We start from the raw sequence: 14627 nt of genomic DNA, 5'->3' as shown, positions 1-14627 counted from the left end.
TTGATATAGTCAGTGGACTAATCAATAAACAGATCTATTTATCACCATATGAAAACATACCAAACACAGCTATAATACTGACATATTGTGGCAATAGAATATAAATCGAAACTCATGATAGAAAGTAGGCCTGCTGAAAGAGATAGGTCTTCAGTCGTATTTTTCATTCCGACCCCTCTTTAACTATCAGAGCTTTTCCAGCAGTTCATTCCACAGTCTTGGGGTGGCCGATGAAAAGGTATTAATATATATATATCCCTAATATTTTGTGTTGTGACTTAGTTACGAGAAACTTTTTCACTCTTAAAATACATATATACATAGAATTACCTTAAGTGATTCATATTCCAGCTCAGCGCCCCTCATTTGAGGCCTTTCCTCCGCCTAGGTAAACAGAAAAACCAAAAAGGGATTTATCAGTTAGTTGGTACTACTGTAAAGGTGCAAAACAGAAGATATTTGTAGGAAGAATTTTTTTACATTTATAAAAAACTTTTGTAACAGAACTAATTTTTTTTTCATGTCAGGAGCGACTTGAGAAACTGCAAGTTGTTTCTGGTGTGAGAGAATGGGCTGTCTGCAAGGATGTTACCCAGGGAATGCCCAGATGTTTTACCATCCTGTGGGAGGCTTCTCTCATGTCCCCGAACTAAAAGATGGAGCTGACAGATGGGAGCTCGCCTCACTCCCCGGTTTCAAACCACTGACCTTTCAGTTAGAAGTCCTGCCGGCACAAGGGTTTAAGCAACAATGTCAGCCAGCAACCCGACCTGCAGTTCATGTTCACCAGCTTTGCAAACTCTCTAACTTTGCACGTATTTATCCAGAAAGATCTGGATTTAATAAGGTTTACATAAATCTATCCAACTTTAAATGCAAGTGGCTTGATGGTCCCAAGATCAAAATTGTGACTTTGGCGGTTGTGTTTACAGTTTAGCAAAATTAAAATAACAGGAAAGGGTGGGATGAATGCAGCATTTAAAGTCTAAAAGAAATGTGCAAAGGAGCAAAGAAGTCATTCAAATAGAAAGATGCTTTATGGCAGGGTTCCTCAAACTACGGCCCAGGGGCCACATGCGACCCGCTGAGGGTGTTTATCCGGCCCGCCGAGAAGGAGGAGGAGGAGGCCTCCCTCTCAGTGGAATCAAGTCTTGGCTCTACTCCTTTCGTTCTTTTCGTCTCCCCCTCATGCTTTCTCTCTCTCTCTTTCACCATATATAATTATATATTGTTTTTTTTGTGATTTATTGATTTATTTCGAACATTTTTGCCCCACCCTTCTCAACCCCTAGAGCAGTGATTTTCTCCCTGGATTTTCTCCTCTTTTTGGCTTCTCTCCAAAAGCGCATCGGGAAAGCCAGGTTTTGAGATCCCTCTTGAAAATTTCTAAGGTGGGGGCTTTCCTAATCTCACTGGGCAATGAGTTCCAGAGTCAGGGGGGGGGGGGCACAGAGGAGAAGGCTCTCTCCCTTGTGCTTACAAGATGAGCTTGTGATAATGGCAAGGGCGAAAGGAGAGCCTCCCCCAAGGATCTAAGAGCTCGGTCTGGTTAAATCTGGCTTTCCTGCAGTACTCCAATTCCCATCCTCTACTGGGAAAGATATACCTTTGGCTCCACCCATCACTGGAATGTAAATTTCCCTGAAACTAAATTCAATGCTTCAGGCTGAAAGAGGGATCCGGCCTTAGCTAGTGCCCTGCACACACCTCCTCATGCCATCTATTTTGCATCTGTTTTGATTTTTGTGTAAGCCTCCCTGGACCCTATGCTAGCAGAGAGGCGACATGTAAGTAAAATAAAATAAAGCAACACAGGATGGAAAAAACAGAATTTCAACTTTCATTGTTGAAACACAATGCCCTGTGAGGCTTTACCTGGGCCTTGGCTCGGAGAACTTGTTCTTCCTTCCTGTCCAGCTCATCCTGCATGGATTGCTTTTCCTGCTCCAGCTCCGAAACCCGTTTTTGCAGCTTGAGGAAGAGAGACATGTCCAGGGGAGCTTTCTTCTCGCTTGGTTCCTGACCCAAAGGAAGCACAAGCAGATCAGAATGGTTCTAAATTATTTGTGTGTGTATATATATATTTTTTTCTGTTGTCTGCACTGCCACAAAGCAGATTTTAACAATAGGCTATAGTCTAAGATCAGAGAAAAACATCCCAAATTTTCTAGGAATGTTATTCCTGCTGATGTTGCTGGTGGGAAAACTATTGTTGTAGTCCAGCCTTGGATTGTGTCTGTACCTGATCTCACTGGGGATTCTGGGCCTGTTAGGCAGCCTGATGATGACAGTGGGGATTCTGGGCCTGCAGACCAGCAAGAGAATCATGAGATTTTAAGCCCTGAGAATGAGAGGTCTCTGTCCAAGGGAGACCACATTCCAGAAAGGCAGTTCCCTAGAGATGCAAGGTCAGAGGCAGAAATGAGCTCAGGGGAGGAAGATGCAAGGCGGGAAGATGCAACTCCAGGTGGAACAGGCTCATGAGCCGCAGTGAGATAGGAGATAGATGTTTTGTCAACATAAAGTCTCTCATGAGGCGGTTTGAAGGTCAAGTTGCTTATTGGCCAATAAGCCCTTATCGGCTTTTGAAGGGAAATGGCATGGTTTTATGTCTATATTAGAGACACCAGCAGATCATTTCCTCAGTCCAGACAACGTTGATTTTGGAGTATAAAACTCTTGCCAAGTCAAGTCTTTCAGGGGATCTCTAGTTTCAGGTTTTCTTGTGTTTATGATTCTTGTGTTCATGTTTAATGTCTCAAACTCCTAAGAATTAAGGTACTTGTTTATAAAGCTATTGTCCTCCCAACCCTGCTATACGCCTGTGAGACGTGGACTGTCTACAGACGTCACATGCAACACCTGGAACGATTCCATCAGCGCTGCTTCTGAAAAATCCTGCAAATCTCTTGGGAAGAGAAGCAGGCAAATGTCAGCGTGCTAGAAGAAGCAAAGACCACCAGCACTGAAGCGATGGTCCTCCACCATCAACTCCGCTGGACCGGCCACATTGTCCAGATGCCGGACCACCATCTCTCAAAGCAGTTGCTCTACTACGAACTCAAGAAGGGAAAACAGAATGTTGTTGGGCAGGAAAAGAGATTGAAAGATGGGCTCAAAGCCAACCTTAAAGTCTCTGACATAGACACTGAAAACTGAGAAGCCCTGGCCCTTGAGCGCTCCAGCTGGAGATCAGCTGTGACCAGAATTTGAAGAGGCACGAATGGAAGGTGAAAGAGAGAAATGTGCCAAGAGGAAGGTGCATCAAGCCAACCCCAACCGGGACCACCTTCCACCTGGAAATTGATGCCCTCACAGCGGAGGAAGATGCAGGTCAAGAATAGGGCTCCACAGTCACCTACAGACCCACCCCCAGGACACTGATCTTGGAAGACTATCCTACTCGGACTACGAGGGATCTCCTAAGTAAGTAAGTCCTAAGAACTGTTCCCATATTGCCTGTTTGGATTTATCCTGCTTTTGTATTCCTGGTTTTTGATGCATTTTATGTATTCTGAACTTTGAGGATTATTCCTGGTTTTTTGGACACTGGTTTTGCTGGATTGCTTTTTATATATATTCTTCAATAAACTGCTTTGCTATTTTACCTTGGACGGGATTGTGTGTTAAGTACAGATGTGATTCCCAGCCTTGGGGTGCAACAACTATCACTGCAGTTTGGGAAATCCAAACTACAGCCATGAAAACAGAAGCAATGCAAGGACACCATAAAGATACTAGCCGAAGCTAGACCCAATGAGCATGTTAACGTCTAGAGTTAGCAATAACGAGCAAAAGGATTGAGGAGCACGTTACTTGATTAGGAGTGCTGCTTATTGGCATTTGAACTGTTCCAAAGAGGATTTGGAAACAAATTATTTTATAACAAATCATTTGGCTAAATGAATCTAACCTAAAAGCATCTAACCTAAAGCCTTAAAGGCGGAAAACTATGAACTAACTAAAAGTTTCAAGTCTATAATCAATCATACCTTTCTTTCTTACTTGTTTAGAAGGGAAAGGGAGGGAAGAAATGGTGGTCCGTGGTTAGATTCAAAGAAAAATCATATGCACAGTAAATTTGTACAGGATACATACACAATAATGAGATATTTACTGGTTCATCACACTAGAGCAGGGGTCCCCAAACTAAGGTGCGGGGCCAGATACGGCCCTCCAAGGTCATTTAGCCAGCCCTCGCACAGAGTCAACCTAACTCTAAAACGACCTGAAAGCACACAACGCCCTCCCGAGGGATATTAGATCGGCCCCCTCCCTCCTAACATTTCAGATAAAAGTTAAAACCTGGCTATTTGAGCAAGCTTTCTCAAATGCAGTGTAGCAGACAAACTCTGATCTTCGGAACGACTGGACAACGTGACTGGGTAATGATTTTAGTAATGAGACACTGTGGAGTTATATTATTATCAGTTTTATTTTATTTTATCGAAGGTTATTTATGCTAAATGTTTTAACTGTTCTTTGTTATTGTAGGCATCCAATTATGCCATTTGTAAACTGCCCTGAGTTGCCTTCGAGCTGGGAAAGGTGGTATATAAATATGGTTAACAAATAAATAAATAAACCAGTCATTTAACTAATTAGTTGAAGCACTAGTTGTAGTAGGTAACTGGTCTGAAGGAACTGGTTATAGGTAATGTAAGTGGTTATAAGTACAACTGGTTATGAAGTATTGACTTGAAATGGCTTGTCCAAGCCTGAATCTCTGGGACCAACTGAAGACACGTCCTTCCTCAAGGATTCCCTGGCGGTCTACGACCTAAAATGGCTCCTTTAACTCAGGTAAAGGGGTGTGGCCAACTAACTGACACAAACAGCTCCTTTTTCATCAGGCAAAGAGCAAACAAAATAGCTAACACAAACTTTTAAACTGCCTTGAACAGGCAGGATTATTTTAAATATATATGTGCTCTTGTGCTTTTTTGTGCTTATATTGTCTTGTTAATTTTATGTTTATGTTATTTACTTTGTATGTATTGATGATGTTACTTGGAAACTGCTCTGAGTCCCCTCGGGGAGATAGAGCGGTATATAAATAAAGCTTTGTTGTTGTTGTTGTTGGTGTTTTCCTAAACTCCACCCTCATAAAAATTAACATAAAACTGTGGGTGAGGAAGGCAGACAAAGGAATCTGGAACTGGTGCAGTTCCAGCACAAGGCCTATACTTTTCCAACCCAACAAGTATCCTAGTTATATTTTACCTTGTTCACGTCAGCATATTTTCAATTTTAATCTATTACATTTGGCCTGACCATTTTAAAAACTGTTTATGTCACTATTGATTGTTTTTTTGTTTATGTGATTTATATGATTTGTATTTTATTGATTGTTTATTGATGTTGTGTTTATTGATGTTTTGTTTGGGCTTGGCCTCATGTAAGCCGCACCGAGTCCCTTGGGGAGATGGTAGCGGGGTACAAATAAAGATTATTATTATTATTATTATTATTATTATTATTATTATTAAGTATTCAGTCTAATACAGTGATTCTCAACCTGTGGTTCCCCAGGTGTTCTGGCCTACAACTCCCAGAAATCCCAGCCAGTTTACCAACTGTTAGGTTTTCTATGAGTTGAAGGCCAAAACATCTATCTGGGGACCCACATGTTGAGAACCACTAGCCCAATACATCTGCCAGTAGAATAGCCCCTGGCAAGAAAAAAAAAATGATTGCCTCCCTCCTGACAACATCCAATCTTGCTACAGATATATGCTATGGAGCAAAGTGGTAGTGAGGAGCAAGAAAGCTGTAGAGCAAGCTGCTATTCCGGAAAGTGATGGGTACATATTCACCAAATGCAAATTTTGCACAGGTGGGGACGGTGGAGACACAATCATGGTCACGTATTCCCTTGCACCTATATTTTCAAAGCTCACCTCCATTCTCATTTGCGGCTCTTCTGGTTCAGTGATCTCAGAGCTATAGGTATTTTCCGATTCGTTGCTATGTGTGGAATCTCTTCGTTTGTGTCCAGGCTTAGAGATGTTCTGGGGGGGGAAAGGAGAAGAAATCTCAGCATCCATAATCACAATGTGCTTTCCCACATTCCGGAGGGTTTATTGGTTTGAATAGTTTAAAAGGTAAAGGTTTTCCCCTGACATGAAGTCCAGCCGTGTCCGACTCTGGGGGGTGGTGCTCATCTACATTTCTAAGCCGAAGAGCCGGCGTTGTCCATAGACAACTCCAAGGTCATGTGGCTGGCATGACTGCATGGAGCGCCTTTACCTTCCTGCCAGAGCGGTACCTATTAATCTACTCATATTTGCATGTTATCGAACTGCTAGGTTGGCAAAAGCTGGGGCTGACAGCAGAAGCTCACGTCGCCCCCCAGATTCGAACTTGCGACCTTTCGGTCAACAAGCTCAGCAGCTCAGTGGTTTAACCCATAGTTTGAATACATTTCAGAAATCAAAACTGATTTTGCTCCATCATCTGAATGAATGAATGAATGAATGATTTATTGTACCAGCCATGGGCCATGGAATCAAGTGGAATCAAGTAATATACAATATTTAAAAGTACAATAAGCACTTTTCAATATAAACATTAAAACTTATTCCATATACTGGCTCTTTAAAATTATAGTAGCAGTGACATAATAACAGCAACAAATGTCTATCTCCATTTCCATTTCTAGCCTCCGCTATTTACTATTTATTGACAGCATTTATATTCGGCCCTTCTCACCCTGCAGGGGACTCAGGATGGATTACAATGTATTATTTATTTATTTTAATAATAATAATAATAATAATAATAATAATAACAACTTTATTTTTATACCCCACCAACCATCTCCCCTAGGGGACTCAGGGCAACTTACAAGGGACACGCCCAAGATTACAATTAAAACACACATGTAAAACACTTTAACCAATTAAAACATCAGATAAAACAAATAACAACACAATTGAAAGCAATATAAAAACAATACGGCTGAAAGAAATATAGCTGAGGTACAGATTCAATAAGTGCAATACATTTTTACAGGAGCGCAGTCTTTATATGCCGCCTTTCTCACCCCTGCAGGGACTCATATACATGGCAAACATTCAATGCCATAAACACACAACATATATAGACAGACACTCAGAGGCTATTTAACATTACAGCCTTTCTTGAGGGTACTTTGGCCACCAGGGGAGCTGCCCTTCGCCAACCATTTTTGACACTGATGAAGTACTTCCTCATTCTTTGCATGCTTGCTGGAGATTTTTATGGCCTCATAAATTAGTTAAATTTGCCTTCCCACATAAGTGGTACCTAAATTTCCTACTTGACAGATGCAACTGTCTTTTGGGCTGCAAAGGTCAGCAGCAAGCTACACAATTTTGGTCAGGAGCTCACTCCAACCCGGAACTCATGGCCTTTCGGTCAGTAGTGATCTTAATGCAGCTGACTCCCAGCCAGCTACGCCACAGTCCCGGTACTGATTTAACTCGGATTTTTTGGGCTGTGACTGCAAATGTGGCAACCTTTAATGTTACATATTTGAAATAATTCCCTAACAAATCACAGACAACTGCTGACTGTTGCCATGCTGCCCTTTCTTCCAAAAGAGTTCCCAGAAGATTGTTTCTGGGGTCGTTATACAAAGGGCATTGTAACAGATAGTGTATTAAATCCTCTCTTTCCCCCGACCCACAAATGCAATGTCATTGGGCATAAGGTAACTCTCTATATCTTCCCTCTGAACTAGTAAGAAATAAGGAAAATAAGTAGGAAAGGTTAAGGAAGCAGCAAAGGAGCAGAGGGATGAAGCAAGTCTTTCTTCACTGCTTTTCAGTTGTTTTGTCACAACCCGGGTGTCCAGAGCCAGGCCTGTAACATTGGCTCTTTTTTCCCATCACACATTTCTCTAGACTTTTAAAAAAACCTACTCACCACCATCAAATTCATCTCATCCTTGAGGTCATCGTATCGCTCCTCTAACCGACTAAACTCTTGGAGCAGGTTCTGATACCGCTGCCTTTCGTTATTCAGATCCAGGTCCAGCTGCTTCGTCTCCTCAAGAAGCTTTTTCTCCATAACCTCTAAAAAAAGGAAGCAGAACAATGAGTTACAGCTTTAAATTGCTAGAGAACATGAAAAAAGTGCTTTCATTTCTCGCCAAAAGTCATTGCTAGTAACTGACTATTCCTTCCCACTCATCTACACCATACACAACAACAGCAACAGAATGAGAGACCTCGATTCCTTTTTGTTTTTCCTTTGATAGAAATCTGGCTCATCTGAACAGTATACCCCATATTTTAATTATTTTTACATTTTCCTTTGGCTTTATGTTATGGTTTTATGTTATGATTTACATGTAGCCTACCCATTGTCACTGTGATTGTGTTTATTGAAATTTTATATCGTTATGCATTCATATGTTTTATTGAATCATGATGTTGTTTAATGTATTGTCGAAGGCTTTCATGGCTGGAATCACAGGGTTGTTGTAGTTTTTTCGGGCTATATGGCCATGGTCTAGAGGCATTCTCTCCTGACGTTTCACCTGCATCTACGGCAAGCATCCTCACTACCTCTGAGGATGCTTGCCATAGATGCAGGTGAAACGTCAGGAGAGAATGCCTCTAGACCATGGCCATATAGCCCGAAAAAACTACAACAACCCATGATGTTGTTTATTGTTTTCGTTTTTATTTTGCTGTAATTTGTTGTTTGTGCTTGGCCTCATGTAAGCCACCCCGAGTACCCATTGAGGGAGATGGTGGTGGGGTATAAATAAAGATTATTATTATTATTATTATTATTATTATTATTATTATTATTATTATTATCTTGTGCTATGCCACACTGCCACCTTCAGAACCTAAGGGGAGGAAGCTTGTCTGGCGTCTCGTGTCCAATTACAATCACGGATGACTTGTTCCATTTACAGTCGGTCCTCTACATTGGCAGGTTTGACTCAAATCAAACAAAACTGAAATCCAACGTACCTGTGATCTCTTTGGCTTGTTCCTGGATGCGATGGTTCAGCTCGTCTTTTTCTTTTTTAAGCAGAGTGTTTTGCTCTGTAAGTTCTAGCATCAGCTTCAAACAAAAAAAAAAGAATTTATTTATTATTATTATTATTATTATTATTATTTATTTCCGATATTTCTATCCCGTCTCTTCTCTGTCCCCAAACAGCTTAAATTTGGTAACGGTACATAACAATTACAATAATATAACCACAATTAAATACATAAAGCAATAATTGAAAACAGTACATACAGCATTAATTAAAAACAATAAGCCTCATAAGCAAAGCTAAGACCAGAAGGATCATCCTAAACCAGTGCTCTCTTCCAGCAATTATCTAAAAAAGATGTTTATGTTATTCCTGACAAAGGAAATTAAAACATGTTGTTTATAATACTATTATCGCCTCCTCTACCTGCAACATTTTCAACAAATCTAATAGGAAGAAAACGATATGGCAGATTTCTTTATCATGTCAGAAGCAGTTTGGGAATATACTGCATGTTGCTTCTGGTGTGAGAGAATCAGCTGTCTGCAAGGACGTTGCCCAGGGGACACCCGGATCTGGGCCAGAGGTTTAGCACAGCTGATAAATCACTAGCAAGTATAAGATCTATTAACTGAAAGGTTGCAAGTTTGAAGCCCCAGGTCGGCGTGAGCTGCTGACTGTCAGCCCAGTTCACTGTTTACCTAAGCAATTCAAAAACAGCTTTAGCTGTAATTAAAGAAATTAGGTACCGCTAAAAGCGAGGGAGGTGTTTTATGATGCCATAAAGAAAGAAGATCAGAAAATGCTGGGCGACCAAATGGAAGGAGGAAGTCCTGATGGCTCTTCATCACAGAGGATGGAGCGACAGTACCCCCTGTGGCTGGACTTGAGTCCAACCTTCCACGGCACCAAAACACTGAGTAGAAACAACACACCTCTTTCTGTTCTGTTCTCTCCTTCCCTTTCACCATTTCGTCCTTCCTTCTATCCTCTTTCCTCCTCCTTCCTCCCTTTACCTCTGTCTGTCTCCTTTCTTACCTTCCACCCTTTTGTCCTTCCTTTTCTCCCTTTATGTCTCCCACCATCCTTCCCTTTCACCATTTTGTCCTTCCTTCTTTATTCCTTTCTCTCATTCCTCCTCCTTCCTTACCTCCGTCTTTCTTCGTTCTTCCCTTCCACCCTTTTGCCCTTCCTTCTCTCTCTTTATGTCTCCCACCATCCTTCCCTTTTTCCCTTTCGTCCTCCCTTCTTTCCTCTTTTTCCTCCTCCTTCCTCCCTTCTTTACCCCATCTTTCTTTTTCCTTCCCTTCCACCCTTTTCCCCTTCCTTCTCTCTCTTTATGTCTCCCACCATCCTTCCCTTTTTCCCTTTCGTCCTCCCTTCTTTCCTCTTTTTCCTCCTCCTTCCTCCCTTCTTTACCCCATCTTTCTTTTTCCTTCCCTTCCACCCTTTTGCCCTTCCTTCTCTCTCTTTATGTCTCCCACCATCCTTCCCTTTTTCCCTTTCGTCCTCCCTTCTTTCCTCTTTTTCCTCCTCCTTCCTCCCTTCTTTACCCCGTCTTTCTTTTTCCTTTCCTTCCACCCTTTTCCCCTTCCTTCTCTCTCTTTATGTTTGCCACCATCTGTCCTTTTCTCCCTTTCGTCCTTCTCTCTTTCCTTCCTCTTTCCTTCCCTCTTTCTCCTTCCCTTTCACTGTTTCGTTCTTCCTTCTTTCCTCTTTTTCCTCCTCCTTCCTTCCTTTACCCGTCTTTCTCCTTCCTTCCCTTCCACCCTTTTCCCCTTCCTTCTTTCTCTTTATGTCTCCCACCATCCTTCCCTTTCTCTCTTTCATCCTTCCTTCCTTCTCTCTTTCCTTCCTCCTTTCCTTCCTTCCTTCCGTCACCATGAAAGCCAGTCCTCCTAGCAGGGAATGCCCGCATGCGGCCCCCAAGTTAGAAAGTTTGCCCATGCCTGGTTTAACCCATTGCGTCCCCACAGCTCCAATATGGCAGCTAAACTAGATGAATCCCTGGCTAAAAATATTTATTTATTTATTTACATCATTTTTATCCCGCCCATATCAGCCCGAAGGCGACTCAGGGCGGCGTACAAATCGGCAACAATTAGATGCCAAATTACATAAGAATACAATTAAAAACCGTAAAAGGAATAAACAATTAAAAATGTATAAAAACTATGTCTTCTTGTTCAATTCCTCAACCGTTCCATCGTCTTAGGCGTTCCTAGTTCATATTTCAATTTGAGTTTATCTGGTCATGTTGAAGTTCCAAATGCTTGCTCAAAAAGAGCCAGGCTTTCACTCTTTTTCGAAAGGTCAGGAGGGAGGGGGTGATCTAATATCCCTAGGAAGGAGTTCCACAGCCGAGGGGCCACCACAGAGAAGGCCCTGTCTCTCGTCCCCGCCAGATGTGCCTGTGAGGAGGCGGGATCAAGAGCAGGGCCTCCTCACATGATCTCAACTTCCTGGAAGGTTCATAGGGAGATATGCATTTGGACAGATAAGATGGGCCGGAACCGTTTAGGGCTTTATAGGCTAAAGCCAGCATTTTGAATTGTGCCCGGCAGCAAACTGGCATCCAGTGGAGCAGGCGCAGAAGTGGAATTGTATGCTCCCTGAGCGCAGCTCCTGTTAGTAACCTGGCTGCTGCATGCTGGACCATTTGAATCTTCCAAGCAGTTTTCAAAGGCAACCCCACCAAATAAATAAGCACAAAAACAAGGGGTCATAGGCCAGAAAGTCCATATCTCATATTTCATGCGCTGAGAATTCAGAGCAGAATTAGATGCTACAAGGAAAATGCTAGCAATCGCTTAAAGTTACTCAAAATGAGAATATCTAGGCCAGCATCCTCTAGATATTTTGGACTACAGCTCCCATAAAGCTCCTCTCTGGGATGACTGAAATTACAGTCCAAAGCACTTAGAGAGCACCAGCTTGCCTACCTCTTTTCTCCATTAGGGAGGATTAAAAGAGCAGAGAGGCATGCGTTATTTCCGATCAATGTGTAGATTCCATCTCTTAGAAATTAAATTATGTTAAATTATTTCTTACGTCCTGCACCGCACTGCAGGGCAAGGCACACTCACCTTGTCTGTCTCCTGTTTATATACACCTGCCTGCTCCTCAATGGTCTTCTTCGCCGTCTGCGTCTGGTGCAGTTCCTTTCGGAGCTGGTTGATCTCTTCCTGAAGGGTCAGGAGCCGGTTGGTCGCGTTCTTGGCCTCTTCTTCACTCATTCGAAGCCTTTCCACATCATTCTTCAGCTTCTCTGTCTCAGAGTTGTATGCTACCTCTAGAGTGGTCAGCTTCTCAAGTACGGATTTGAAGTCTTTCGACTTGGACAAAAGCAAAAGGAATACAGATTAACAGAGCGCATTTGAGTTCAACTCACATTTTCCTGTTAGGAAAAAGATGTTCTAAAACCCAAAGGTTATGGGTGTTGGGACTCAGCCTGTGTGTGACCCTGTGTGTGAACCTGAGCCTGAATCTCTGGTTGTTTTGCCTAATGTTAATAATATTGATATAAATGAATTGTTATGAATTTTTTTATCTATGTTAAATGTTTTTAATGTTTAAACTACTTTTGTACTGCTGTGGGCATCGAATTGTGCCATTTTGTAAACTGCTGTGAGTCGCCCTCGGGCTGAGAATAGCGGTATAGAAGCATACTAAATTAATAAATGTTGACGGGCCTAGTTTGGACAGTGAGCCTGAAGTGATCAATGAGGACTAGGTTCAAGTTGGGAGACACTTTTCGGCAGTGAAAATTTGATTTAGAGGCTTCAGGGGAAAAGCCAAGTTCTCATGAGAAAGTTTCTGTCAGACCGAGAGAAGAAAATTCACTCCTTTCTCCTTCTGGCCCAAGTTTGCAAGATAACCCGACACCTGGTTGGGTCAATGATAACAGCCGCAGTTTGGAGATAAGCCAGAACCGCAGGGAGGTTCAATGTTAACGTAGGTCTGAGAGGATTCGACAACTGAAACCAAAGTTTAGAGTTAGCCGGAATCAGATTCTGGGATTTAAGAGTGGCCGTGAGGGGAATTTCCTCAGACCAAGCATCGTTTAGTTTTAAGTTTTCCAGTTTCCAGGCCTGGTCTCCAAGGGAATTTCTGGCTTCAAGTGAGATTTAGCAGGGGCTAATCTGTTCATGGATTTCTATTGAGAGTTTTCTGGAAATTACTGCTTTGGATTTTCTGCAAGCTTTATGTTTGCAGTTTTCATTTTTTTAAAATAAAATAAAATAAAATAAAATAATAATAATACATTAAAAATGCTGTTTTCATTCTGACTTTTTAACCTTTGGACTTCTATCTATTTTATTTTCATCATTCAATAAAAAGGATTGTATTTTTCCTAAACCAAGGTGTGGTGTATTAATGACAGGAGGGCCCTGTTTCCATCTCCGGAGTGCAACAATAGGGCACACATGGGCCTGTTATAGGGCTTTTCCATCAGGATATAACCAAGTGAGAAATGGGACCACTTCCAAGGTGACTGGCCACTCAGCTCACAGCCTGGCATTATACCTGCTCGTTGATTTTACGCTGGAGCTGCATGATCTTGTTCTCCATGCCAAAGTTGAGCTTCTTGTAATGTTCCACAGAGCGGGCTTCGATCTTCAGCTTCTTCAACTCCCTCTTGGCTATCATGCGCCGGCAGCAGCATTGCAGGTAGACAATGGCCTTCAAGGTCTTGTGGTAGCGCTTGCGGCTCAGCCACCCGCGCACGTGCTTCTGGATAATGGTGGCCTTGTGCTCTTCAAGCATCTGCAAATTTAAAACACACATTTGAGATTTTTTCCCCGCTGGAAACTACACAACTTAACAAATATTTGCAGTGGAGGTTAGAACAAGAGCTATCACAGAAGTTGATGAAACTAGTTAAAATAACCTCCTAAGATCAAAAATGCGGAAGAAATGATACTCTATCTACTTAGTATATGAACAGCTCAGTATGTTCTAATGACTGAAAATGCACATTTATTACAAATCAGGCACAATGTTCTCAGAGTGTATGTGTATCTTTCATTTCACATACAGACAATACATAATTCAATCATACCGAATAGACTTGGGCCCAAATCACTGTTAACAAAAAAAATTGTAGTTTTCGGAGGGCTGTTTTTGTTTACTTTCCAAAAACAGAAAGGGGAAGAGAATCACGAAAAGACCAGCGAAATGGATTAAGAGAGGGTGGTCATTGAAAAGTTCCTTTCAGAGTATGATGAGATTTGAAGTTTTACTGTTTCTGTGTCTCTCAGGCAATAAAAAGCCTGGTGGTGTCCATGCTCTGATTGTAGGTTTTTTCGGGCTATATGGCCATGTTCTAGAGGCATTCTCTCCTGACGTTTCGCCTGCATCTATGACAAGCATCCTCAGAGGCAGTGAGGTCTGTTGGAACTAGGAAAATGGGTTTATATATCTGTGGAATAACCAGGGTGGGACAAAGGACTCTTGTCTGTTGGAGCTAGGTGTGAATGTTTCAACTGACCACCTTGATTAGCATTTGATGGCCTGGCGGTTGTTTGGTGTGGCTGGTTAGTGCCTGGGGCAATCTTTTGTTGAGAGGTGATTAGCTGTTCCTGATTGTTTACTCTCTGTTGTTTTGTTGTTGTAATTTTAGGGTTTTTTAATACTAGTAGTC

General features: G+C 42.0%; 1 protein-coding gene across 4 annotated transcripts in view; it reads right to left on the bottom strand.

The window, feature by feature from the left end:
- Positions 1 to 14627, bottom strand: part of MYO5A (myosin VA) — a 158258-nt gene that overhangs the window by 30213 nt on the left and 113418 nt on the right. For all 4 annotated transcript variants that reach the window (XM_067471328.1, XM_067471329.1, XM_067471326.1 and 1 more), the window contains exons 21-27: positions 13511 to 13750; positions 12070 to 12318; positions 8970 to 9063; positions 7909 to 8057; positions 5901 to 6011; positions 1876 to 2019; positions 331 to 384 (exon numbers count right to left, since the gene is read on the bottom strand). In XM_067471328.1, the coding sequence (XP_067327429.1) occupies positions 331 to 384; positions 1876 to 2019; positions 5901 to 6011; positions 7909 to 8057; positions 8970 to 9063; positions 12070 to 12318; positions 13511 to 13750 (1041 nt within the window). The remainder of the gene's footprint in view (positions 1 to 330; positions 385 to 1875; positions 2020 to 5900; positions 6012 to 7908; positions 8058 to 8969; positions 9064 to 12069; positions 12319 to 13510; positions 13751 to 14627) is intronic.

This window comes from Anolis sagrei, chromosome 9 (genome assembly GCF_037176765.1).
Source record: "Anolis sagrei isolate rAnoSag1 chromosome 9, rAnoSag1.mat, whole genome shotgun sequence".
Classification (NCBI taxonomy): domain Eukaryota; kingdom Metazoa; phylum Chordata; class Lepidosauria; order Squamata; family Dactyloidae; genus Anolis; species Anolis sagrei.
Note: the sequence above shows the minus strand (reverse complement) of the source record. Positions and strands in the feature narration are given on the sequence as shown.